General features: G+C 46.8%; 1 protein-coding gene across 3 annotated transcripts in view; it reads right to left on the bottom strand.

Moving 5' to 3' along the window:
* Positions 1-27,111, bottom strand: part of LOC137422785 (pachytene checkpoint protein 2 homolog) — a 117,439-nt gene that overhangs the window by 63,971 nt on the left and 26,357 nt on the right. For all 3 annotated transcript variants that reach the window (XM_068109433.2, XM_068109432.2, XM_068109429.2), the window contains exons 8-10: positions 15,358-15,421; positions 11,884-11,970; positions 11,664-11,770 (exon numbers count right to left, since the gene is read on the bottom strand). In XM_068109433.2, coding sequence (XP_067965534.2) covers positions 11,664-11,770; positions 11,884-11,970; positions 15,358-15,421 — 258 coding nt within the window. The remainder of the gene's footprint in view (positions 1-11,663; positions 11,771-11,883; positions 11,971-15,357; positions 15,422-27,111) is intronic.

Raw genomic sequence — 27,111 nt, 5'->3', positions numbered from 1 at the left:
GAACGCGCTGTTTCAAAATGCCACAGTGTGTTGCATTTGACTGCACAAATACCTCAGGGAAGGCCTCCACATGCACATTTCACAAGTAAGTGACAAACCGCGATCGCGGGTGTTCTGCTTTTTCAGTTTTTGGCGTGGTCACGGTGGTGGGGCTAGGTAATTAAGTTTCAATGTAGTTTCAATGAAGTTTGAACACTGTGTTTGAATTTGATGATGTTAGACCACGCGCAGGGTGTGCAATACGACACAGATCTCAAATATAACTGTATTGTGTATTCACTAGGGCTATGTGAGTATGTCAGACTGATGTCTGATTGACTCATTCATTGATTCAGATTGAAGTATCGAGATTGACTCGTCAGCTCGTGATCATTGTCAAGTGATTTAATTTGTGATGAGCTTCACTTAATTGTCCAGTCTACTACTGTCAGGGTTTCCATGCCCTCCTGTGTCACTCGTGAGCAGAAAGAGCAAATGGGGGTTACTTGTGGAAGGTACGAAAGTCCGACACATGGCAAACATTAGCAGATGAAGTTGTATTTAACTATACATATGAAACTCAAAATATTATTTTGATATGGAGTCGTTTTGACTCGGATGTTTTGACTGCCCTCTGAGGTTTTGACCCGCAACCACATTTTGTGACCACAATGTATTTTGTTTCAAGGTTTCCAAAGGATAAGGACTTGTGCTCTCGATGGACATCTGCCCTGAGAAGGGAGTCCTTCTACCCCACCCCAGGCACCACAGTTCTGTGCAGTGATCACTTCAATGAGAGTGACTTCGACAGGACTGGTCAAACCGTCCGACTGAAGCCGAAGTCCGTCCCCAGCTGTTTCAACTTCCCAGCACATTTAAAGAAGGTAAACTATGCTATGTTGGTATTCCACCTATGTTATGATAGTAACCCATCACATGCCATGTCTGCTGCTTCATATGCAGCTCCTAAGACATAGTTTTATGGAGAACAACTCAGTTGCTTTTTAAAAGATTTAGAGCTGAGCCGAATCCCATTTTGTACACTTTCTTGGCATTTCCCCCCCCCGAAGCTTTGTTGTAATAATATTTAACAAAATGTTTAGTCTTTGAAACAATGTTACAATACGTTCAACGCAGTCACATCTATTTCTAATTAGAACCCCAATCTAATGAACGAAGCTTCTAAGCATTCGGCTCAGCCCTAAAAACAACTTAATGAGTATTAATGGTTCACCTTTTCTTTTCTTTCCAAATAGGTTACAGCTTTGAGGAAAGCGCCAGTGGCCAGGTCTGTCATCCAAGAAGATACACCAGAACCTCAAGCCACTACTCAAGTTCCTGAACCTGAGGTGGGACCCTCATTTCAGACCACAGATCACTCCTACTCCGTCACAAGTCCACTGGTATTGAAGCACAAGCTCGATGAAGCAGTCCACAAGCTGGACAACTTTCGAAAAAAATTAAAAGTGAGTCAGCAACACAACAGAAGGTTAGCCAGAAAAGTGGAGTCCCTGAATACCATCGTGGAAGACCTGAGGGAGAATGGGATGGTCACCGACAATTGTATTGAAATGCTCAACACAACATTCTCTGGTGTGTCAAAAGCTATTGTGAGCAGAATGCTGAAGAACAAAGGCAGCGGCAAACGCTCGAGAGATGAATACGATCCAGTCATCAAAGCTTTCGCACTCACTCTTCAATTTTATTCTGCTAAAGGATACGACTATGTTCGAGAGACATTCGACTTGGCACTGCCAAGTCCATCCACAATCCGGAAATGGTACAGCGCAATTGATGGTTCACCTGGTTTTAGTGCAGTTGTATTCCAAGCACTAGAGAGCCGGTTTAAAGCAGAGAAGGAGACTGGCAAGAGAACACTGTGTAGCCTGATGTTAGACGAGATGGCCATCATGAAGGCAATTGACTTTTTAGGGGACAAGGTATTGGGGTACGTCGACATCGGAAACGGAGTCCAAGATGACAGTGCTCCCCAGGCCAGCAACGCACTGGTTTTCATGCTGGTTGCACTGAATGACAGTTGGAAAGTGCCTGTAGCATACTTTATGATAAATGGATTGTCGGGGAAGGAACAGGCGAATTTGGTGACACAATGTCTACTAAAATTGCATGATATCGGTGCAGAGGTGGTTTCCTTAACTTGCGATGGACCGTCCGCTCATTTGACAATGTTACGTGAGCTAGGTGCCGACATCACGCCGCAGAATGTGAAACCAACATTTCCCCACCCAGCAAATCCCGAAAAGAAAATTTGTGTTGTACTCGATGCATGTCACATGCTTAAACTTGCAAGAAACTGTCTTGGATCCATGAAAATGATGGAGGATGGCAACAAAAAAGTCATCGCGTGGAAATACATCCAGGCACTCTTTGATCTGCAGAAGAGGGAAGGCTTGCGTCTGGGAAATAAGCTCTCCCGGAAACACATCGAGTGGAAGAGCAATGTCATGAAGGTGGACACAGCTGCTCAGACATTGAGCACTAGTGTGGCAGATGCAATTCGGTTTTGCAGGGACACTTTGCAACTATCAGAATTTCAGGGCAGTGAGGCTACCTGCCAATACATTGAAACATTGGACAAACTGTTTGACATTCTAAATTCTCGCAATCCATTGGCACGAAACTACAAGGCACCACTCATGACATCACGAGAAGGACTTTTCCTGCCATTCCTGGATACTGCCTACAGTTACTTGTCCAACATCAAAAACATGAATGGTCAAGTTATGACCAATACGCGTTTGAAAACCCCCTTCATTGGTTTCATGATCTGCATAGAGAGTGTCAAAATTTTGTATTTCACATATGTCAAACCTGCCTCATCTCCCCTGCGATACCTGCTCACGTACAAAATGAGCCAAGACCACATTGAACTTTTCTTTGGAGCGGTCCGCATTGCATGTGGAAGTGGGAATAACCCAACGGCCCGGCAGTTTGTTGCCGCATATAAGCGCCTCTTGATGCGACATGACATCAAGTCTGCAAGTGGGAACTGTTCTGCACAGGACTCAACCAGAATCCTGAATGCGGCTTCCTTCAAGTGCGTTGCAAAGCAGGCTGTGCCTGACGAGAGTCACGACATGTTGGTGGCCAGACGATACGACCTGGAGTTGAGATCGCCGGCAAAAGAGGACCACGACTATGCGGATATTCCAAATTTTGAGCAACTTTCCATCTTTACAGAGTCATGTGTTGGCTATATTGCCGGCTATGTGGTGAGGATGGTGAGGAAGACTCTGAAGTGTAGCCAATGTCTTTCTGCATTGACCAGTAACAACGAAGAATGGCAAACCACACCAATGTACAGCCTGATTGTTACCAAGAACAGGGGTGGCCTCATAGTTCCCTCGCACAGTGTTGTTCGTGTCTGTGAGGCGACTGAACGCTGTGTCAAGAGGCTCCTGGCTGTAAGCAATGGCAAAATGCCTCGTGAAAGTGGGATAAGAGTGGCAATTTCCACTTCTGTCCTTTCTGAGGTCGGTCGGTCTACATTTGCTTCCTTGGATCGGCACATGTTTGACTGTGAGGCAGACAGCAACCATGTGTTTGCTTTAATACATTCTGTATCACAATCATACAGCAAGATACGTTTCCATCATGTTGTGAGAACACTCGATGATGACATGAAGGAAGAGCGCATCAGGAAAAAATATTGCAAACTGGTCCTGTTTGCTCACCAGTGAGGCAACACCAGAGCAAGCTGAAATATAAGAGCGACCTCATCTCTACATGGTGTGGGTGTGTTTTGTGGGTTAACTGTGAATTGTGTGGGTTAACTACATGACAGCGTTTCATGTCATTTATGTGACTGACTCACTGTTGATGTGTTGCTGACCCATGTCAGTGTAGAATAAACTCTGGTTATCATTATATCTGCGTGGTTTCTAACATCTCGGTAATAGAAACATACACATCTTAGTTACAATATAATGACTGAATTAAGTAACATCATATAACATGACAACAAATCAGATCTTTATATTGAGGAATATTATAGAACAAGCCAAAGAATGGCAAACGACGATGTACCTCAATTTTATAGATTTCTAGAAAGCTTTCGACTCCTTGCCCAGAGAAAGTCTGGGTCATAATGAAGAAATACAGCATACCTGGAAAATTAGTGAACCTTGTAAAAGCCCTTTACCAAGACTTTCAATGTGCGGTCGTCGACCAAGGTGAAACAACAGAATGGTTCAAGGTGAAGACAGGAGTTAAACAGGGGTGTAACATGTCAGGATTCTTATTCCTACTAGTGGGTGATTGGGTCATGAGAAGAACGATAAAGAACACCGAGCGGTAATTTTGGGCACTTTTTTTTCAAACAAGCTCTAAACCATTGGATTCCCCAGGAAAAATGCGTCTAGAACCAACTTCAAACTTAATGAACACCATTTCCTTAAAGAACGGGATTCTGAGCCCGAATATCAGTTCAAATATTAGTATTCTATATTAATTAAATAGTCGGCGGTCCTAAAATTCGCTCCAGCTGCATCATCAGTGCGCCACGCCTTTGCTTTGACAGGCTTACGATCGGCTTCCCAATATGGCCGCCAGACTATTTCCGGTGGCTTCACGGCGGCTAATGCTGCGAGGTGGCCAATTGGCTCTCCATATTATATACCTCCGTGCTCGCAAGCCGTTCGCTTTGGACCAAACCATTTCATGTAAATAGAGGGGGGGGATTGTCACCGTACTCGCAAGCCGTTCGCTTTGGACCAAACCATTTCATGTAAATAGAGGGGGGGGGGGGGGATTGTCACCGTACTCGCAAGCCGTTCGCTTTGGCTTTGCGAATGGACCAAACCATTGCATGTAAATAGAGGGGGGGGATATACTTTTAGATATATATATAGTACGGGCATGCCCTAGTTTGGGATAAATGGAGGTACGTTGGAAATAACCACTCTCGTCGCGGGAGTTAATAGCGGCGATGCCATCATAAAGTGACCGCTTTCCGTGGTTATTCCCGCGCTTACCACGTCATGGACGAGTTCCTCGTCCGAAACGAACACCACCACTTTCTGGTTCATACGCGAAGCTGCACGTATATTTTCATCTCCAACAATGCTCCCCACAGCGAGGATGATGTCCTCGACAGGGACTCCATCCGGAGGCACGCACACAAACGCGTGCTTCCTGGTTAAGCCTTCAAAGTCATCGCGACGAGAGCGTGCATTCGCCATTCCGGCGAAAATACCCCCCCCCCCCCCCTCTCCCCGCTTGTCCGAGCCGGACAAGAGGGTATCAAACCTAAAAAAACGAACTAAAGTAAAAAATAAACGTGCATTATAAGCACAGAAATGGCTTACAACGCGCCGTCAACGGCAGTAGGCCGCGCCCAGAATGGGCCCGCTCTCAATCCTCTCTCTCTCGAAGGAAAAGGTGTAGAACAGATGAGAACAAATGCTAAAGCACACAGGGTGGAAAAGGAGAGGGAGGGGGGGCAGGGGAGGGCAGGAGAGGGGGGAAAACTCACGACGAACTCACCAAAACACAGAGCAGTTGCTCACAGCCGCCATGACGCTACACCCAACGCTCCGACGGCCGATAGGTGGCGACAAAGAGAGAGGGAGAGGGAGAGAGAGAGCGAGAGAGGGAGGGAGAGGGAGAGAGAGAGAGAGAGAGAGAGGGGGAGAAAGGGGGAGAGAGAGGGAGAGAGAGAGAGGGAGAGAGAGGGAGAGAGAGGGAGGGAGAGGGAGAGAGAGGGAGAGAGAGGGAGAGAGAGGGAGAGAGAGGGAGAGAGAGGGAGGGAGAGGGAGAGAGAGGGAGAGAGAGAGGGGGAGAGAGGGGGAGAGAGGGGGAGGGGGAGAGAGGGGGAGAGAGAGGGAGAGAGAGGGAGGGAGAGGGAGAGAGAGGGAGAGAGAGAGGGAGAGAGAGGGAGAGAGAGGGAGGGAGAGGGAGAGAGAGGGAGAGAGAGGGAGAGAGAGGGAGAGAGAGGGAGGGAGAGGGAGGGAGAGAGAGGGAGAGAGAGGGAGAGAGAGGGAGAGAGAGAGAGAGGGAGGGAGAGAGAGAGAGAGGGAGGGAGAGAGAGGGAGAGAGAGGGAGAGAGAGGGAGGGAGAGGGAGAGAGAGGGAGAGAGAGGGAGAGAGAGGGAGAGAGAGGGAGAGAGAGGGAGAGAGAGAGAGAGAGGGAGAGAGAGGGAGAGAGAGGGAGAGAGAGGGAGAGAGAGAGAGAGAGGGAGAGAGAGGGAGGGAGAGGGAGAGAGAGGGAGAGAGAGGGAGAGAGAGGGAGAGGGAGAGGGAGAGAGAGAGGGAGGGAGAGGGAGAGAGAGGGAGAGAGAGGGAGAGAGAGGGAGAGAGAGGGAGAGAGAGAGAGAGGGGGAGAGAGAGGGAGGGAGAGGGAGAGAGAGGGAGAGAGAGGGAGGGAGAGGGAGGGAGAGGGAGAGAGAGGGAGAGAGAGGGAGAGAGAGGGAGAGAGAGGGAGAGAGAGAGAGGGAGAGAGAGGGAGAGAGAGGGAGAGAGAGGGAGAGTGAGAGAGAGGGAGGGAGAGAGAGGGAGGGAGAGAGAGGGAGAGAGAGGGAGAGAGAGGGAGAGAGAGGGAGAGAGAGGGAGAGAGAGAGAGGGAGAGAGAGGGAGAGAGAGAGACTGATGTAGAAGAGAGGAGAGACAACATCAGATGCTAATTCAACTGCAAATTACGAAAAGCCCCATGATTACTTACTCCACTTGAAAATGCAGAAGAATTGGATGTCAGTGTTGGAAGTGTGGAAACAATTTATTCATTCATTCCAACTCGAAATTCAATCAAGTTAAGTGCAAGGTGGATGCAAAGGACCACGCATTGGATCAAAAGGAAACTTGTGTGATTTTTGGGAACAAAGTTCCAAAATTTGGAAAGTTGCTAATCATCCATATACCTGTCACCTGGTGACTTACATATCTTTACACAAAAGAACATCTGGGTGCCATCAAGTTTACGAATGATAAAGATATCAAGCACGTGTGTTTAAATGGCTGCAGAATGATCCCAAAGATATCGATGCAGATTATCTCCAGATTTTACCACATCGATGGGACAAGTGCAGACATGTCACAGGTGAGTTGGGGTTAAGAGAGAAGGGTTCAGCCAAGAAACTTCATTGCAGGAGGCCATTAGGCCCATCAAAGCATGCGCTATTATTACCAACCTATAGTTGCTCGTCCATGCTCTATCCTTTTAAAATGTTTCGCGTCAGGCTTTTAAAAGTAGCACGTACCATTTTGAAAGTCTATGCTGTGACTCGGCCGGGGGTTTGAACCGCCGATCTCCCAGACCCAAAGCAGATGATCTAACCATTATACCACCGAGTCTGGATAGACCTTGAGAAACAGGTGAAATTCCATCAACGTTTTGATTGTATGTACGTTTTGATTTTGGAGAGTAAAAGGTCCAGTCCAGAACTACTCTTGTATAAAGCTGTGCATCTGTGCATCTATGTCAATAAAAATTTCCAACTTTAAAATCAATCTGGACTTTCGCTGTAGGATTTTATTTTGATCACCAACTCGGATTCATAAATTTACTGGAGAATATCAAGGTTTTACAGGTTAAAAGTGTAATTTCAAATACAAAGGCACCTTTCTTCCAATTAATGAAAGTACGTATTGAATAATTTGAACGATGAAAGAAATAAAGTCAACTAAAAGAAATGCTTCCAAGTTCCAATACATTTTTTAAATGACAAGTCAGGCATTCTCAATCCTATTTGAATACATTGGAAACTGAAGGGTTTCAAAAAGTGAAAAATAAACGAGACAATTAGATGTCATGACATCAACCGATATGCCTCCGTCAACACTAAGTCTTTGCTAACTCTAACTTTGACCTAAAATCTAAAGACCATTTGAACTCAATATCTAATCTGTACATATGTATCATGAACATATGTATCATGGTACATGTACTACATGTACCATTGACCTCTCGATGTTAAAATATAATCAGTTCATCTTTGCATCATAATACTGCATATACGTATATCAAGTTTGGTCAAAATCCCATAACTGGTTCACAAGTTAGCACGGCAACAGAATTTTTACCTAACGGGACCTCTGTAATCCCTGTAATCAAATCAGTTTATCTTTAAATCATTATACATACTTGTACCAAGTTTGACTTTGATCCCTTCAGCCGTTCTTAAGTTATTGTAGCAACGAAAACCTATTACGGACACATGGACGGACAGATAGCCGGACAGACAACCAAAAAACATTATGCCTCCGGTGGCTTCATCAGCGGAGGCAAAAAAATCAGCCCAGCTTGATTACTTTGTTGTATATTTTTTACAATACATGATGCGCAAAATAATATGATGTATTCGTATTCTCCCCAAAGGCAGGTCAAGTACTGTCAAAGCAGTTTCTTGGTAGGGGCTAAACTGGGTGGTTTGCTCATGCCTTCCCAGCAGTATTTACAGGAGGGATCTGTAATTTGTTGACGATGCTGATAGATAGCTCACCTATTCTTTACAAAGGAGGTAGTGGGATCTTTAACGTCCACCAACTAATGCCGGCAGACGGGATGCCCGTTAAACATCCATCCAAGGGACGGCACCTTGATGAATCGCCCTTCTTGACTAACACCATGATGACAGTTTGTAAGTGGTTCAGGATTCAAACACAAGAAACACAAGTTCAGCATTCAAGCTTAAAGGCGAGTATGCATACCGACAGACCATCCTGTCAGTCCCTAATATGATGTGTATTGCAGGAATTTTGAAAGATTCACCAGAATCTATTGAAAGATTTTTTTTAAACCACATGTACATACAGTTGTGGCCAAAAATATTGGCACCCTTGCACTTTTTAGCTGCGACGAGCAGCTCTATGAGAGGACCGCGTTGTTGTTCTTGTTGTTGGGGTGCCTTTTTGAATAGCGCATGCGCATACACTCGGACGTGCATTGGTATGAGGTAAGAACATCGCGGACTAAAATCGCGATTTGTTTGAAGAAACCAGAATAAATTTAGCTGAAAGACAAAAAGATGCTTGTGCATGCGTATAATTTAATGACTGGTCGAATTTGGTAGCGCATATTGCAACGGATATCCTCATGATTCTAGACGTCGCAGCTGATGACCACACTGTGGTCATTTTTCTCTTGTTTCAAATAATGCACCATTTCTTCAAATAATGCACTGGAATATTGTTGAAATTAAAAAATCTTTTGGTATCCACATATGTATTTCTTTGGTTTGCAGTGGAACAAAACAAAAAAAGCTGAACAAATTGCTATATCTTAGCTTATTCCACACAGAAATCCTAAAATGGCCTGGACAATATTATTGGCACCTTTTAGAAGTTGTTAGAAATAATTAGATTTCAAGCAGGTGATTCTCCTTTACATTAGAATTGAACTCACCTGTGGTGAGTTGCAGGTGCCTGCAATATAAAAATCACTCATTCAACCAGTTTGAAATTGGCGTCAGGAAGGGCATCCAGCCACAAAAACAATGCCTCAAACAGGGAACCATGACTGTCATGGGACCCGCAAGGCTAACCCCCGCTCTAGCGGAGAAAATGGCCTTAAAACGATCATTCAACCAGTTTGAATAGAGAAAAGGAGTCATTCTGCTTTTTTATGTCACTGTGTGTACCGCAATGAGCATGGAGAAATGAAAGAAAACCAGAGAATTGTCTGAGGAGGTCAGACACAAGATTGTAGCCAAGCATTGACGATCTCAAATCTCAATGATGTTCCTGTGTCCACCGTACGCAATGTTATCAGGAAGTTTAAGGCTCATGGCACTGTAGCCAACCTCCCTGGACATGGCTGCAAAAGAAAACTTGATCAAAGATTGCAGCGAAGGATTGTTCGAATGGTGGAGAAAGCACCTCGATCAACTGCCAAACAGATTCAAGCTGACCTTCAGACACAAGGTACGACAATTTCAACTCGCACCATCCATCGCCAACTCAATATATGGTAGGAGACCCAGGAGGACCCCACTGCTGAGAGAGAGAGACATAAAGCCCGACTGTAGTTTTCAACAAATAGCACCGCAAAGCGGGCGTAACCCCTCAGCCCATGCATGGTGGAAACCAATTTCAAGATGGCTGCCGTGGCGGCCACATTGAAAATCGCAGCGTGCCCATTTTCGAAAGGAACCTTCCTCAACTCAACCCCAACACACACGGCAAAAATGGATTTAATCGGACAAGCCGTTCTGCTCGAAATTGACGGAAACCAATTTCAAGATGGCTGCCGTGGCGGCCATATTGAAAATCGCAGCGTGCCCATGAACCTTCCTCTACTCAACCCCAACAAACACTGCAAAAATGGACTTAATTGGACAAGCCGTTATGCTCGAAATTGACGGAAACCAATTTCAAAATGGCTGCCCTGGCGGCCATATTGAAAATCGCAGCGCGCCCATTTTTGAAAGGCACCTTCCTCTACTCAACCCCAACACACACTGCAAACATGGATTTAATCGGACAAGCCGTTCTACTCGAAAATGACTGAAACCAATTTCAAGATGGCTACCGTGGCGGCCATATTGAAAATCGCAGAGTGCCCATTTTCGAAAGGAACTTTCCTCTAACCAACCCCAACACACACTGCAAAAATGGATTTAATCGGACAAGCCGTTCTGCTCGAAATTGACGGAAACCAAAAGTTGACGGACGCCCGGACGCCCGCCCGGACGACGCCTGTGACGACGCCCGTGACGACAATACCCCTCAGCCCAAATTGGGCTGAGGGGTGAAAACACATCTGAACAAGCCAAAATCCTTCTGGGACAATGTCCTGTGCACAGATGAAACCAAATTAGAGCTTTTTTGTAAAGCACATCATCTCTATGTTTACAGAAAACAAAATGATGCCTTCAAAGAAAAGAACACCTTCACTACAGTCAAACATGCAGGAGGTTCAGTGATGTTTTGGGGTTGCTGTGCTGCCTCTGGCACTGGGTGCCTTGAATGTGTGCATGGCATCATTAATTCAGGAGATTACCAAGGCATTTTGGAGCGCAATGTTCAACCCAGTGTCAGAAAGCTGGGTCTCAGACAAAGGTCATGGGTCTTGCAGCAGGACAATGACACCAAACACACTTCAAAAACACCCAGGAATGGTTCAAGACAAAACGCTGGACTGTTCTGAAGTAGCCAGCAATGAGTCCAGATCGAAATCCCATTGAACACTTGTGGGGAGATCTGAAAACAGCAATTGGGACAAGGCACCCTTCAAATCTGGGAGAACTGGAGCAGTTTGCACAAGAAGAGTGGGCCAAACTGCCAGTAGAGAGGTGTAGGAAGCTCATTCATGGCGAAAGGAAGCGCTTGAATGCAGTTGATTTGTCCAAAGGCTGTGCTACCAAATATTAAGTCTTGGGTGTCAATAAATTTGTCAATGCCATTTCTTTTTATTTTCTGATGTGAAAGGATATATTAAGTTCTGAATCAAAAACAAAGGTTCTGCAATATTAACAGTGAAATAAAGAATTGTGGAGACCAAATACTTTTGTCAATTTCAACTAGTCTTATTTTTTGAGAATATTGTGAGTTTTGTGAAAAAAAAGTGCAAGGGTGCCAATATTTTTGGCCACGACTATATGTTGTATACATGTAGGCCTTAAAATTTACACCATACATGTCATACTCTTGTACATCATGTATTCAACTGGGAAGAAACTTAATCTTCTTGATAGCGAGAGACCATGCTGACTGATGATAAAATATTCTCACCGTTTGATTTGGTCTATTTGTGTGAGCAGGGTGTTCACCACACGGATTGCATCAGAAGGTTCTGTGCCAGCAAGCGATGACGAACGAGAAGCTGTAAGACTTTCTACCTGCATTGAAGGGAAAAAGTCAAAATAATGTAGTTAAGAAAAATAAAATAAAAGTCTCGCTTCGAGCTGGTAATTTTTTTAATAAACCATTACATGATGCATCATAACCTGACCTCATCGATCAACACACAAATGAGGGATTCTTTGTCATCAATCAGATCCTGGATCTTCTGAAACATCTTCATAACCAGCTTCCCACTCTGCATGCAGACAGCGATTTTTATTATCTACTAGCAAAGGTACCCGGCATTGCCATACATATTGCTTCGTGACAGGAATATTAAGAGAGGGGAGGGGGAGAAAGAGGGGGAGCAGAGAAGGAGTGGAGGGGGAGAGAGAGTGGTGGGGAGGGGGAGGAAGGCAATGGTGGGAGAGAGGGGAAGGGGAGGTGAGAATGGAGAGGGAAGGGAAGAAGGGAGGAGAAAACGGAGGGTGAGGAGAAGGGAAAGGGGGAGGGGGGAGGAGACAGGAGTAGAGGAGAGAGAGGGGAGGGGAAGAGAGAGGGGAGGGGAAGAGAGAGGGGAGGGAGAGGGGTGGCGGAGAGACAGAGGGGTGGGGGAGAGACAGAGGGGTGGGGGGAGAGACAGAGGGGTGGGGGAGAGACAGAGGGGTGGGGGAGAGACAGAGGGGTGGGGGAGAGACAGAGGGGTGGGGGAGAGACAGAGGGGTGGGGGACAGACAGAGGGGTGGGGGAGAGACAGACGGGTGGGGGAGAGACAGACGGGTGGGGGAGAGACAGACGGGTGGGGGAGAGACAGACGGGTGGGGGAGAGACAGAGGGGTGGGGGAGAGACAGAGGGGTGGGGGAGAGACAGAGGCGTGGGGGAGAGACAGAGGGGTGGGGGAGAGACAGAGGGGTGGGGGAGAGACAGAGGGGTGGGGGAGAGACAGAGGGGTGGGGGAGAGACAGAGGGGTGGGGGAGAGACAGAGGGGTGGGGGAGAGACAGAGGGGTGGGGGAGAGACAGAGGGGTGGGGGAGAGACAGAGGGGTGGGGGAGAGACAGAGGGGTGGGGGAGAGACAGAGGGGTGGGGGAGAGACAGAGGGGTGGGGGAGAGACAGAGGGGTGGGGGAGAGACAGAGGGGTGGGGGAGAGACAGAGGGGTGGGGGAGAGACAGAGGGGTGGGGAAGAGACAGAGGGGTGGGGGAGAGACAGAGGGGTGGGGGGAGAGACAGAGGGGTGGGGGAGAGACAGAGGGGTGGGGGAGAGACAGAGGGGTGGGGGAGAGACAGAGGGGTGGGGGAGAGACAGAGGGGTGGGGGAGAGACAGAGGGGTGGGGGAGAGACAGAGGGGTGGGGGAGAGAGAGAGGGGTGGGGGAGAGACAGAGTGGTGTGGAAAAGACAGAAGGGTTGGGGGAGACAGATGAGTGGGGGGGGGGGGGGAGAAACCGAGAGGAGTGGGGCAAAGAGAGGGGGGAGAAAAAAAAGAGAGAAAGGTGAAGGGAGGAGTTATCAAAAAGAGTGGCATGTTACACTTAATGATCACATACACAAAACAAAGTAGCGGCGGCGCTACTGCAGAAGGCGCTATTGCGGAAGCCTCATTGTCGATCCTGCTGGTTAATTATTTTCATTGCACTCAATTACCACTGAATAATTATTTTCATTGCACTCAATTATCACTGATTATTTTCATTGGACTCAATAAATTACACTTTTGGGCACATTCCTTCATCTTTTCTTCACTCAATATAATTGATTGTTGGAACAGCAGAATGCTTTGGACTTTACTGACTTTAATGCTTTGGCAATATGGAGAAGGAGGAAGGACAGCCTTGCTGAAAGCTTAGTAAAAGATATACACTTAATTAAAAGAATTGCTAATGTCTTAATTTTTTTTTTGGAGATTTCACTCTACATTTTGATACTTATTTGATGTATGGGCTCAGATCTTCTGTTACGGATTCGTCACTTCCGTTGTTGTGGTTTTCATCCACTGTAAACATTTTTGATTCCATGTACTGTTATTGTTGTATCCCGGTGTGTACCGCGGTTTAGAATAGGTACACTGTATCCCTGCGCATCGTAAGAGGCAATTCAGGGTTGGCGTCAGGAAGGGCATCCGGCCATAAAAACATTGCCTCAAACAGGGAACCATTATTGTCATGAGGCCCGCAAGGTTAACCCCTGCTCTAGCGGGGAAAATGGCTTTAAAACGATCATTCATATTCATTTTGTACTATTATTGTTGTCGTTTAAGGGAAATAGAGATTACTATTTTCAAAAGGTAAAAAAGTTAATGTTTTAAATGAAACCAGAACCGGACGACGACGACGAAGAGGAAGAGGAGGAAGAGAAGGTGGAGCGAGGGAGTTCGACAAGAAAGCCAAGCTGCTTTGAGGTCTGGAGCAAACGTTGACGAACGAGGGTCACGAGTGAACTTTGGGTTTCCTGGGAAAGGGATTCCTGCGACAGAGTTGTTATCGCTTTGACAGCTAAACCTGCGTGACAGGTTTTGCGGTTGATTCCGAAGAGAATCATCGGTGTGCCGTTACGCCTCGAGAACTGGCCGTCAGCCATTTTTACCTCGCGCAGGATTTGCGCTTCGCTCAAGGTTTTTCACTTCACTTCAACCATTTTCACCGCATTCAGACGTTAATCTGGTGTGTGTGTGTGTAACGTGGCTTTTGAGTGGGAAATCTGCGGTTCGCCGATTGGGAGCCGTGGAACGTCCATACCCAAGGGTGTGATTTCCCGGTCGCCTTGAGGGCGCCTTCGCGCAGCTTTGGCAGCGTGACTGTGACTGTCATCCGAACGGGATTCTGGTCTCGATTGGACATCGTTCTGACGATCACTGGAGCGGATAGACTTTGGCTTGATGCCGGAATAGAGACATTGGGGAATGTTCTTCATTTCGCTCACTTGGAGCACAGTGAGTTATATTGTACGAACCTGATGATACCATCATAGGAAATATATATTGGTTGTACAATTGATTACTATTGTTGATGTACTGTTATTCTTGTGTGATCTTAATACAATACTTGTTTGTTGGTAATAATTGGTGTGGTTTCACCATTGATCTTTGACATACAGAATAACACATCTTTCTGCCGTGACACCTCTCGGGGCTCGGAGGTACACCGTGACCGGGGTTTGGGGAGTAGCACGTAACGCTTCACATCTCAATCCAGATTTCAATTATATAGTTTAATTAGTCCATGAGAGTAGATCGTGTTTGCAAGTCAAGGCACGTTTGACTAGGCCGAAACAAAAGGCAGCTTGAGAACCCAGCGATGTGACATAGGGCTACCCAAGATGGTGCACCGACATTTTAGTAAGGCTTTTTTTTTTTTTTAAAGTGATGAGCATCCACTAAATCATCTTCAAAATGGTGTTTAAACACACCCAAACACCAAGTTTCCTGCACTCCTTAGGAGTTCGATAAGCATGCATGCAAAGTTTTGGCCCGCTAGGTTTCATAGTTTTGGAGTTATGGCACGCAAATACATTCTCTTTTATTAATATAGATTTTTAGACAGACCTGCACAAATGAGTTGGCATTCATTTTATTTTGTTGATTTTTACTTATCAAAAAGCAAGAAATTTGGAAATTATCCAAGGATTTCATTCCAAAAACCTACCTCTGAAAACCACTTTGAAAAAAGACTGTGACTGTTTATCTCAATGAGTTGGCCAAACTTGTATCTAGGGGTGTTGGAAGTGAGGGAGAAAAACAACAAACATCATTAGCATCCTTTTAAATTTTGTGATTTCATTATATTTGAGAAACATAGAACCCTAATAAGTACAGACACATTCAAAGTACACCGCCCCCATGCCAAATAAATAAATAACATCCTCTAGCACTTAGAGACTGCATTGGGAGGGAGGGGTGTACAATAATTGATTGATTATTTGCATAATTAAAATCAATAAAACATAATCAAAAAACATTTCCTTAATTAATTGGCTCATAGCATACCTAAACCACTTGTGCTTCATCCGAAGCTGTAACTTTTTGAAAAATTAAATAACTCATTAATCGGGAAAAAAAAAAAATTGATTAATCAACAAATAATTAATCGATTAATTGATGAAGAAATAAATAAAAAATATCCTTTATAGTCGCATCACTTGGTCACTGTCGTGTCCAAATATCAGCTTCCGAGCTCAAAAGGTGCCTGAGATATTGCCCAGATACAACAACAACAACATGCATTTTAAGGCCATTTTCCCTGCTAGAGCGGGGGTTAGCCTTGCGGTCCCCATGACAATCTTCTCCATTTTGCCCTATTTTCTGCATCTCTCCTTGTTAACCCCTTTGCTCGCATTTCTTCTTCCACCATCTTTAGCCAAGTCTTTCTCGGTCTTCCCCGTCCTCTACTTCCTTCTACATTAATTTCCATCACTCTTCCTAACCAGTCACTTTCATCCTTCCTCAACACATGACCAAACCATCTCAACCTGTTCCTCTTCACAGCATCAATCACAGGCAATATTCCCATCATCTTTCGCAATTCATCATTTGTCTTCCTCTCTCTCAACGATACTCCGCACATCCATCAAACCATTCGCATTTCCACCCTTTCCAGCCTTCGTTGCTGCTCTACGTTCATTACCCATGTCTCGCTCCCATAAATCATAACACTTCTCACACATGCAGCATACACCTTTCCCTTCAGCTTCAGCGACACTCTCCTCCTCATCAGCACGCCACTCAGTTCCCGAAACTTCTTCCATGCACATCTCACTCGAGCATCCGTTGCCGAGTCTGATCCACCTTCTCCATTCAGCATGTCTCCGAGGTAGCAAAATGTTTTCACACCTTCCAGCTTCACGCCGTCTCCAAGATCCAACTCAACATTTCCTCCATCTGCAGCTCCCTCTGTGCACACCTTACATTTGAATGTAGCTGCCACACTGGTAAATTACCCTCTCAGACCACCAAATTTTTGATGAACCCACTCAGCGCACATTGTACATTGAATGGAGTTCACTCTGACACCCTTCCTGCACACAGCACACGACCACTTCCCAGTTCTTTCCACCTCACCACATGCTTTACCACTTGCCATCACCTTCGTCTTTCCGATATTCACTTTCAGACCTTTTGTCTCCATACATTCCTTCCACTTGTTCATCTTTTCCTTCAGTCCATCCATACTTTCCGCAATCAACACCAGATCATCTGCATACAACAACTCCCACGGTAAACCCTCCTTTACGTTCTGAGCCAGCACCTCCATCACAGCTACAAATAGTAGTGGACTTAGTACCGACCCCTGATGCACTCCCACCTTCACCTCAAACTCACCACTGTTCCCGTCCTTCGTCCTTACAGCTGTGCACGCTCTTTTGTACATTGCCATCACTACTCTGATCAACCATTCCTCCACTCCTAACTTCCTCAATGCCCATAATAATAATAATAATTCATTTATTTTGTATAGCGCTTTTCCAGAAGCCCAAAGGCGCTTTGACAGAGTGGAAAACATAATGCATAACAATACATGAAAACAATACTTCCATTATACTTCCGGGCAAAAAGACAAGAATCAATAGGGAAATATTTAAAGCAAAAGGAGGGAGAAGGAGAAGAGATAGTCAGGGGTTAAATGCTGTGGGTTGAATGTTGAATGCAGCGTTGAACAGGTGGGTCTTTAGTGATGTTTTGAATGTGGTGAGTGAGGAGGAGTCTCTGATGGTGTGAGGTAGTGAGTTCCAGAGGGTGGGAGCAGCGATGGAGAAGGCCCTGTCCCCCCAGGATCTGAATTTGGTCCGGATGGAGGGGGTCAGGAGGTTGGTACCAGCAGAGCGGAGGTTGCGGGTGGGAGTGTGTCTGGAGAGGAGGTCAGCCAGGTAGGATGGGGCCAGGTTATGGAGGGCTTTGTATGTCAAGAGGAGGATTTTGTACTGGATTCTCTGGGGGATGGGGAGCCAGTGAAGCTTGTAAAGGACGGGGGTGATGTGGTCACGGGTCCGGGAATGAGTGAGTAGACGGGCAGCGGAGTTCTGAATGTATTGGAGTTTATTGGTGATTTTTGAGGGTGAACCATAGAGGAGGCTATTGCAGTAGTCCAGACGGGAGGTGATGAAGGCGTGGATGAGGGTTTCTGCAGCCGTGGAGGAGAGGGATGAGCGGAGACGGGCAATGTTTTTCAGGTGAAAGAAGGCTGACTTTGTGATCTGTTTAGTGTATTTGTCGAAGGAAAGGGTTTGATCAAAGATGACGCCAAGATTCCGGATGTGAGGGGAGGTGGATACTGGGATACCGTCGATGTTGAGGGCAAAGTTATGGGTGGATTTTGTGAGCGTTTTTGGGCCAATGATGATTATTTCAGATTTATCACAGTTAAGCTTGAGGAAGTTGATTTGAAGCCAGGATTTTATTTCAGTGATGCAGTTTGTCAGGATAGAGTGGGTGTCGGTGGAGACGGACTTGGTGGAGATGAAAAGCTGGATGTCATCGGCGAAGCAGTGGAATTGGAGACCATGACGGCGGATTAAGTGACCGAGCGGGGACAGGTAAAGGATGAAGAGGAGGGGGCCAAGAACTGAACCTTGGGGGACACCTTGGGGGAGGGGAGCAGTGGGGGATTTGCAGTTATTGATGGAGATGAACTGGCATCTGTCAGAGAGGTATGATTTAATCCAAGAGAGGGCAGTGCCGGTGACGTTAAAGGTGGATTCAAGTCGGGTGAGGAGGATAGTGTGATCGATGGTGTCAAAGGCAGCGCTGAGGTCGAGGAGGACGAGAATGTTGAGGTTGCCAGCGTCAGAGGAGAGGAGAAGGTCGTTGGTGATTTTGAGGAGAGCAGTTTCAGTACTGTGGTTGGAGCGGAATCCGGATTGGAATGTTTCATACAGGTTATTGGCAGAGAGATGATGTTTGAGTTGAGTGGCTACAGCGCGTTCCAAAACTTTTGACAGAAAGGGTAGGTTGGAGATGGGTCTGAAGTTGTTTAGGGTGTCAGGGTTTAGACCAGGTTTTTTTAGAATGGGGGTAACAGCAGCAATTTTGAGGGAAGGTGGGACGATGCCTGTAGACAGGGAGGAGTTTATTGTTGCAATGATAAGTGGAGAGAGAGCAGGGAGGGAGGCTTTGACAAAGCTGGAGGGGATGGGGTCAAGAGTGCAGGTGGCAGTTTTCATTCCTATGAGGAGTTCAGAGAGGTCAGTAGGAGAGATTGGGGAGAACCGAGACAGGGGGTGGCAGGACAAGGGGGGGCAGGTGGTTGGAGGGGGAGCGGGTGCGGCGGTGGTCAAGCTGTTGTAGATGTTGTCAATTTTGCGTTGGAAGAAAGAGAGGAAGGAGATGCAGTTGTCTACTGTGAATGACTGGGTGGTGGTGTTCAGGGGGCGGAGGAGTTTGTTTATTGTCGAGAAGAGTGCTTTTGGGTTTCCGGAGCCAGAGTGGATAATTTGAGAGTAGTAGGCAGAGCGGGCGCGGGAGAGGGCATCTTTGTAGTGTTGTATGTGGTCCTTGTAGGCTTGGGAGTGAACTGTGAGACCCGTTTTATTGCGGAGTCTTTCAAGTTGGCGAGCACGAGTTTTCATCAGGTGGAGTTCAGGGGTAAACCAGGGAGCAGAATGGGTGAAAGAAACCGTTTTGGTTTTTACAGGCGCAAGCTGGTCAAGGCAGGAGGAGAGAGTGTGGTTGTAGTAGTCAGTGAGGTCGGAAGGGGTGTGGAGGTCAATGAAGGGAGAAGTGGACATTTTTTCAGAGAGGGTGGATGAGAATGAGGTAGGTGAAAGAGCGTTTAGCTTACGGAAGTTGATTGTGCGATAATGCCTTGGTGTTGGGGCGGGGATGTTGATGGTCAGAGTGATGGCTAAGTGGTCAGAGAGGGTGAGGTCGGAGCCATAGAGATGGTGCAAATTTAATCCAGTGGAGCAGACAAGGTCCAAAATGTGACCACGGATATGGGTAGGAAAGTCGACATGTTGAGTGAGGTTAAAGCAGGTGAGTAAATCAGTGAAGTCAGTGGTTATTGTGGAGTCAGTGGAGTCCATGTGGATATTGAAATCACCAAGGAGGAGGATTGAGGGGGAGAGGGAACATAGCTGGGTCAGAAAGTAGGAGAAGTCAGACAGGAATGATGGGTGTGGTTTGGGAGGGCGGTAGACGACAGCCATGACTGACTGCGTGCGACCAGAGAGTTTTAAAGCCAGGTGTTCAAATGATGGAGCAGATGAGATGGAGATGAGGTTGGTCTTGATGTCTTGACGGTGGATAACGGCAATTCCACCACCTCGGCCCTCCGAGCGTGGTTTATTGACGTAGGAATATCCATTGGGTGTGGTGAGGTTGAGTGTGTAGTAGTCCAGAGGTTGTTGCCAGGTTTCGGTGAGACAGAGAAAGTCCAGTTTGTTATCCAGGATGTATTCGTTCAGGATGAGGCATTTATTGTTGAGGGACCGGGTGTTGAACAGGGTGAGCTTGATGTTGTTTTGAACAGCAGGGATGAATTCAGGTGATTTAGCCAGGGTTCGTAGGCAGGAGGTGCGATCGTGTGGGTTGCTGTGACCAGGTGCGCTGGGACGAAGAGTGAGAGTGCGCTGAGCCGACCAGAGGACGGGGATGGAGTGACCTGATTGCAAATAAACAAACTTGCGACCGGAGCCACGGTGAATGTACCTGGGTCGTCGGAGGAGTCCATTTGATTTGATGGCAGAGATGCATGATGGGGTGGAGCGGGTATTGAGCAGAAGAAGCCTTGCGGCGGAGTACTTCAGAGCCATGCCAGGCAGGAGCGAAGGGACGAGTACGAGGCCAAGGTCGAGGAGGCAAAGCGGCAAACGCAGCGGCAAACGCAGCGGCAAATACTTTGTCAATGTCAATACTTTGCGTGGAACCCGATCGAATGCTTTCTCCAGATCAACAAACCCAAGAAACAACTTCTTCCTCTTCTCCATGTACTTCTCCTGCAACTGCCTCACAATGAAAAGCGCGTCTGTCGTTCCTCTTCCTGGCATAAATCCAAACTGCATTTCGTCGATCTTCACTTTCTTCCTTATCCTCCTCTCCAACACCCTTTCCAATACCTTCATTCCATGCTCCAATAACTTTATCGCTCGGTATGAGCCACACTCCAGAGGGTCACCTTTCCCCTTGTATAGAGGGACGAGGGTACTCAGTTCCCAATCCACTGGAATGCGGCCTTCTTTCACCACCAGATTACAGATCTCTGTCATTCTCTTCACACCCCAACTTCCTGCTGCCTTCAACATATCTCCCACAACTCCCGTCGGCCCTCCCGCTTTTCCACTCTTCATTGCTTTTATCGCTTCCTCAACTTCCTTCTCAGTTATCTTCTCTGCCGGTCCTAAAACTGGGTTACTCTCTATGTTGCCATCCCATTCATTCTCTGTATTCAACAGCATTTCCATATATCTTTTCCATCTTCCTTTAATTCCATCTGGGTCGACAACGATTTGTCCCACTTCATCCTTCAAGCAACTCACCTCCATCACATCACACCTCTCTTTCGCTATGTGCTTTGCAATCCTGAATACTGCTTTCTGACCCTCTTCCGAATCCAAGCGTTCTCCGAACATTTTCCTACATGCCTCCTGCGCCTTTGCTACCTCTTTCTTTGCAGCCTTCCTGGCTGCCTTATAACTTTCATGCTCTGCCGTTTCTGATCCCGTACCCTTCGCCTTCTGCCACTCCTTGAACTTCTTCCTCTTCTCGTCAATCCTCTTTCCAACTTCATCATCCCACCACCATGTTTCCGAGTGCCTCGGTGGTCCTTTTGTAAATCCGCATCCGCATACATCACCAACGGCTCCCAACAGACTAGCTTTCATTGACATCCAACCACTTTCAAGCTCAACCACATCATTCTCTACCCTACTCAGCCTCTCTTTTAATGCCTCCCTTACTGTCACCTCTTTCAACCTCCACACCTTCATTCTCGGTTGGTACTTCACCCGCCGAGCTCTCCTCGCACCTTTCACCCTTATGTCGCAGACAACCAAGTGGTGCTGTGAAACAGCCTCCTCCCCCGGGATCACCTTTGTGTCCCGGAGGTGCCCCCTATCTCGCCTATGCACCATCAGGTCGTCAACGGTTGTCGTCGACCCACCTGAGGTGTATGTAACAAGCTTATTATCCTCTTTCTGGAACTGAGTATTACAAATCAACAATTCAGCTCCATCAGCAAACTCCAAAATCCTTTCACCTTCTCCATTTCTCACACCATATCCGTAACCCCCATGAACTCCCTCAAAACCATCCATACTCCTTCCCACATGTCCATTCAGGTCTCCTCCCACCACAACAACTTCCTCGTCTTTCACGTTTTCCATCAGCTTCTCTATCGCACACCAGAACTTGTCCTTCTCTTCATCGCTTCGACCAACCTGCGGAGCATATCCCGAGATGACGTTCACCAAGAGCTTTCCAATCATCATTTTCACCATCATCAACCTATCACTCACTCTAGTCACACTCACCACACTGTCTACAAACTCCTCAGAAAACAGGACACCAACACCATTCACGCCCTCCGGGCACCCTTGCCACATAAACTTGTATTTCTGTCCCTGCCTACCCTTCACCATTCTCACACCACTTCCCTTCCATCTCGTCTCTTGCACACAACATATGTCCACTCTTCTTCTGACCAATACTTCCACCACTTCTCCTGATCTCCCTGTCATTGTCCCTACATTCCATGTCCCAAACCTCAGAAACCGATGTCCACTTCGGGCTGCACCCTGCCCATATGTAGTTGTAATTGTCATGGTTCTCTTTTTGAGGCAATGTTTTTATGCCCGGATGCCCTTCCTGACGCCAACCCTCTTAGTCGTCTCTTACGACACGCAGGGATACGGTGTACCTATTCTGACCAGGGTACACACTGGGAAACGTTTAAAACATGGAAATTCTGGGGGGGAGGGGGGGGCGGCTTCAGCATCACGGCTGCGGTTTAAACATTTTCCAACAATATCCAAACAGAACCATGAAAACCATGAAAAACAATCTGGGAAAAGTCTCCAAGTGAGAACGTGGATTTGAGAAAGAAGAAGCAGAGGCGGAAGAAAAACGAGATACAGGGGGCGGGGCACAAGTCGAGACGAGGAGGAGAGCGAACAAGCACGTGTCCGGGAGGAGAGAAAGAATCAATATAGAATTCTTTGTCTATCCGTTTGTCCTGTTTTTAAAAACGCCGGCCAAAGGGTAAGATGCCTGCGAGAGGCAGGGGGAGAAAAGAAAATCAAAGAAACAAGCAAATACCATGAAGGAAAGAACTTACACTCACAAAACACCAACGGGGGAAAGGGAGCCCGGAAAGACTCGGCCGCGCACGACGCGCGAATAAGAAACGACCAATCACACACAAATCCGCAACAACCACAAAACCAAAACTAAACAGAAACACACAACAACACACACACAACAAAACAACCAGCGGAAACCCGACAAAGACACGAATGGGAAAGCACTCAAACTTCGATGCCATGGAGAGCTCGAAGCAAGCCTCGTCGCCCGAGGGACCGGAAGTCTTTCCCCAGATAACAAAGAAAATAAATAAATTATTAATAATGAAAATAAACAAATAACAGTGAAAACATAATTAAATAATTGATCACTTGGCTAATAGAATACCTAAACCACCACCGTTTCATCCGAATCTGTAGCTTTAAAAAAACTAAGTCATTAATCGAATAATTAAATATTTATCGATTCATTGATTAATCAATAAATCAAAAATATCCTTTATAGCCGCATCACTTGGTCACTGTCGTGTCCAAATATCAGCTTCCTCGCTCAAAAGGTGCCTGAGATATTACCCAGACGAGAAAGAAAATATTAAATGATAATGAAAATAAATAAAACTCAAATAATTATCAATACAGAGAATAAATGGGATGGCAACACAGAGAGTAACCCAGTTTTAGGACCGGCAGAGAAGATAACTGAGAAGGAAGTTGAGGAAGCGATAAAAGCAATGAAGAGTAGAAAAGCGGGAGGGCCGACGGGAGTTGTGGGAGATATGTTGAAGGCAGCAGGAAGTTGGGGTGTGAAGAGAATGACAGAGATCTGTAATCTGGTGGTGAAAGAAGGCCGCATTCCAGTGGCTTGGGAACTGAGTACCCTCGTCCCTCTATACAAGAGGAAAGGTGACCCTCTGGAGTGTGGCTCGTACCGAGCGATAAAGTTATTGGAACATGGAATGAATGTATTGGAAAGGGTGTTGGAGAGGAGGATAAGGAAGAAAGTGAATATCGACGAAATGCAGTTTGGATTTATGCCAGGAAGAGGAACGACAGACGCGCTTTTTATTGTGAGGCAGTTGCAGGAGAAGTACATGGAGAAGAGGAAGAAGTTGTTTCTTGGGTTTGTTGATCTGGAGAAAGCATTCAATAGGGTTCCACGCAAAGTATTGACATGGGCATTGAGGAAGTTAGGAGTGGAGGAATGGTTGATCAGAGTAGTGATGGCAATGTACAAAAGAGCGCACACCGCTGTAAGGATGAAGGACGGGAACAGTGGTGAGTTTGAGATGAAGGTGGGAGTGCATCAGGGGTCGGTACTAAGTCCACTACTATTTGTAGCTGTGATGGAGGTGCTGGCTCAGAACGTAAAGGAGGGTTTACCGTGGGAGTTGTTGTTTGCAGATGATCTGGTGTTGATTGCGGAAAGTATGGATGGACTAAAGGAAAAGATGAACAAGTGGAAGGAATGTATGGAGACAAAAGGTCTGAAGGTGAATATCGGAAAGACGAAGGTGATGGCAAGTGGTAAAGCATGTGGTGAGGTGGAAAGAACTGGAAAGTGGCCCTGTGCTGTGTGCAGGAAGGGTGTCGGAGTGAACTCCATTCAATGTACAATGTGCGCTGAGTGGGTTCATCAAAAATGTAGTGGTCTGAGAGGGTCATTAACCAGGGTGCAAGCTACATTCAAATGTAAGGTGTGCACAGAGGGAGCTGCAGATGGAGGAAATGTTGGGTTGGATCTTGGAGACGGCGTGAAGCTGGAAGGTGTGAAAACATTTTGCCACCTCGGAGACATGCTGAATGGAGAAGGTGGATCAGAATCGGCAACGGTTGCCAGAGTGAGATGTGCATGGAAGAAGTTTCGGGAACTGAGTGGCGTGCTGATGAGGAGGGGAATGTCGTTGAAGCTGAAGGGAAAGGTGTATGCTGCATGTGTGAGAAGTGTTATGATTTATGGGAGGGAGACATGGGTAATGAACGTAGAGCAGCAACAAAGGTTGGAAAGGGTGGAAATGCGAATGGTTCGATGGATGTGAGGCATATCGTTGAGAGAGAGGAAGACAAATGATGAATTGCGAAAGATGATGGGAATAGAGCCTGTGATTGATGCTGTGAAGAGGAACAGGTTGAGATGGTTTTGTCATGTGTTGAGGGAGGATGAAAGTGACTGGTTGAGAAGAGTGATGGAAATGAATGTAGAAAGGACTTCAGCAAAGGACTTCTGCGATTCACTGGGACTGACACAATCTGTCAATTTCCCGACCCGGATCTCAGTCAACGGAGCATCTTCTCTTCTGGATTTGGTTATGACAAACTTCCCTGAAAATGTCTGCTGCTCTTCTTCTGCTCCAATCGGCTCATCTGATCATGTGCTTGTCAAAGTGGACATCTCTCTGACCATTCTCAGAGAGCCTCCTCAGCGTCGACGAGTCTGGCATTTCACTCAGGCCAACTGGCACGGTCTTCAAGCAGCCATCAATCATCTGGACTGGTCTCCCATCTCTACCGCCTCTGACATCAACTCATCCTGGGAATTCTTTCAAAGTAAATTGCTCTCTCTCATGCACAGATTTATACCATCTCGTCTTCAGTTGTCATACCCTTCCTCCCGTCCATGGTACACGGAATCTTGTGGTGAGGCTGTTGCCCTGAAACAACTTGCTTTCGTCTCCTGGAAAGCAAATCCAACGGAAGGAAATCTCATTTCCTTTCACAAAGCCCGAAACAAGTGTGTGTCCACCCTCAGGAGAGCCAGGAAACAATATCTCACCATTCTCAAGACCGAACTCTCTTATCTGTCTCCCTCTTCCAAATCCTGGTGGCGTCTGGTCAAATCTGTTTCTGGTGTTTGTTCCCCCTCCATCCCCTCCCTCACCTCAAACGGCTTAACGGCTGACTCCGCACGTGAAAAAGCTGAATGCCTCAACTCTGTGTTTGCCTCTAAATCTTGTGTCCCAAACCCATCCCTCTCTGTACCCACCATACCCAGTCGTACCCAGCTGCTCCTGGACTCTGTGTCCTTTCCTCCTGACAAGGTGGAAAAGTTTCTGTCAACCCTCGACTCTGATTCTGCAACTGGACCCGACGGCATCAGCCCACGGGTCCTAAAATCCTGCTCTGCTGCTCTATCTCACCCTCTCTCTGTTCTCTTCACCCTCTCTTTTGCTCAAGGTCAACTGCCATCTGCTTGGAAATCAGCCAACATCACCGCTTTGCACAAAAAAGGTGCAAAAACAGATCCTAGCAACTACAGACCAATCAGCCTTCTCCCAATTATCAGCAAAGTCATGGAATCCATCATTGCTTCGGATATGAAATCTTTCCTCTTCTCCAATGGCTTGATCTCTGATCATCAATTTGGTTTCAGACCAGGTCACTCTACTCTGGACATGCTGCTTCTGCTGTCTCAACAATGGATGGAGGTCCTCAATGCCAAACAGGAAATTAGAGCTGTCTCCCTCGACATATCACGTGCCTTCGACACGGTCTGGCACCCCGCTCTGCTCACCAAACTCTCCTCCTTTGGTATCCATGGAAATCTCCACGCATGGCTGGCGGACTTCCTCTCTAGTCGTCGTCAACGTGTGGCCCTGAATGAGTTTCTCTCATCTCCTCTTCCTGTTCAGGCTGGAGTTCCCCAAGGCAGTGTTCTGGGCCCCGTGCTTTTTCTGGTCTTCATCAATGATCTCTCTGACTCTCTCGAAAATCCTCTCTATCTCTTTGCTGATGACTCCACTCTCTGCCGCTCCATTCCTCTTCCCTCAGATCGGCAGTCTGCTGCCTCCTCACTCTCTGAAGACCTGGACAAAATCACAGACTGGTCAAACAAGTGGAACATGTCTTTCAATCCTGACAAATCTCACACTCTTACTATGTCTCTCCGAAAAGATCGACTGGACAACCCTCCCATCTACTTTCTCAACAATCCTCTCCAAGAAGTTCTGTCGCTCAAGATTTTGGGTCTCACTATCTGCCATGATCTTTCTTGGGAAAACCACATTTCCAAGCTGGCCTCCAAAGCCAGTCGCCGACTGGGCATCCTCCGTCGTGCGAAGTCCTTCCTCGGCACACCTGAGCTCCTCACCACATACAAGGCTTTCATCCGCAGCTCAATGGAATACTGTTCTCCCCTATGGGCCGGTGCTCCTGCCTCACACCTAGCTCGGCTT

Source organism: Myxine glutinosa, chromosome 1 (genome assembly GCF_964187855.1).
Source record: "Myxine glutinosa chromosome 1, kmMyxGlut1.1, whole genome shotgun sequence".
Classification (NCBI taxonomy): Eukaryota; Metazoa; Chordata; class Myxini; order Myxiniformes; family Myxinidae; genus Myxine; species Myxine glutinosa.
Note: the sequence above shows the minus strand (reverse complement) of the source record. Positions and strands in the feature narration are given on the sequence as shown.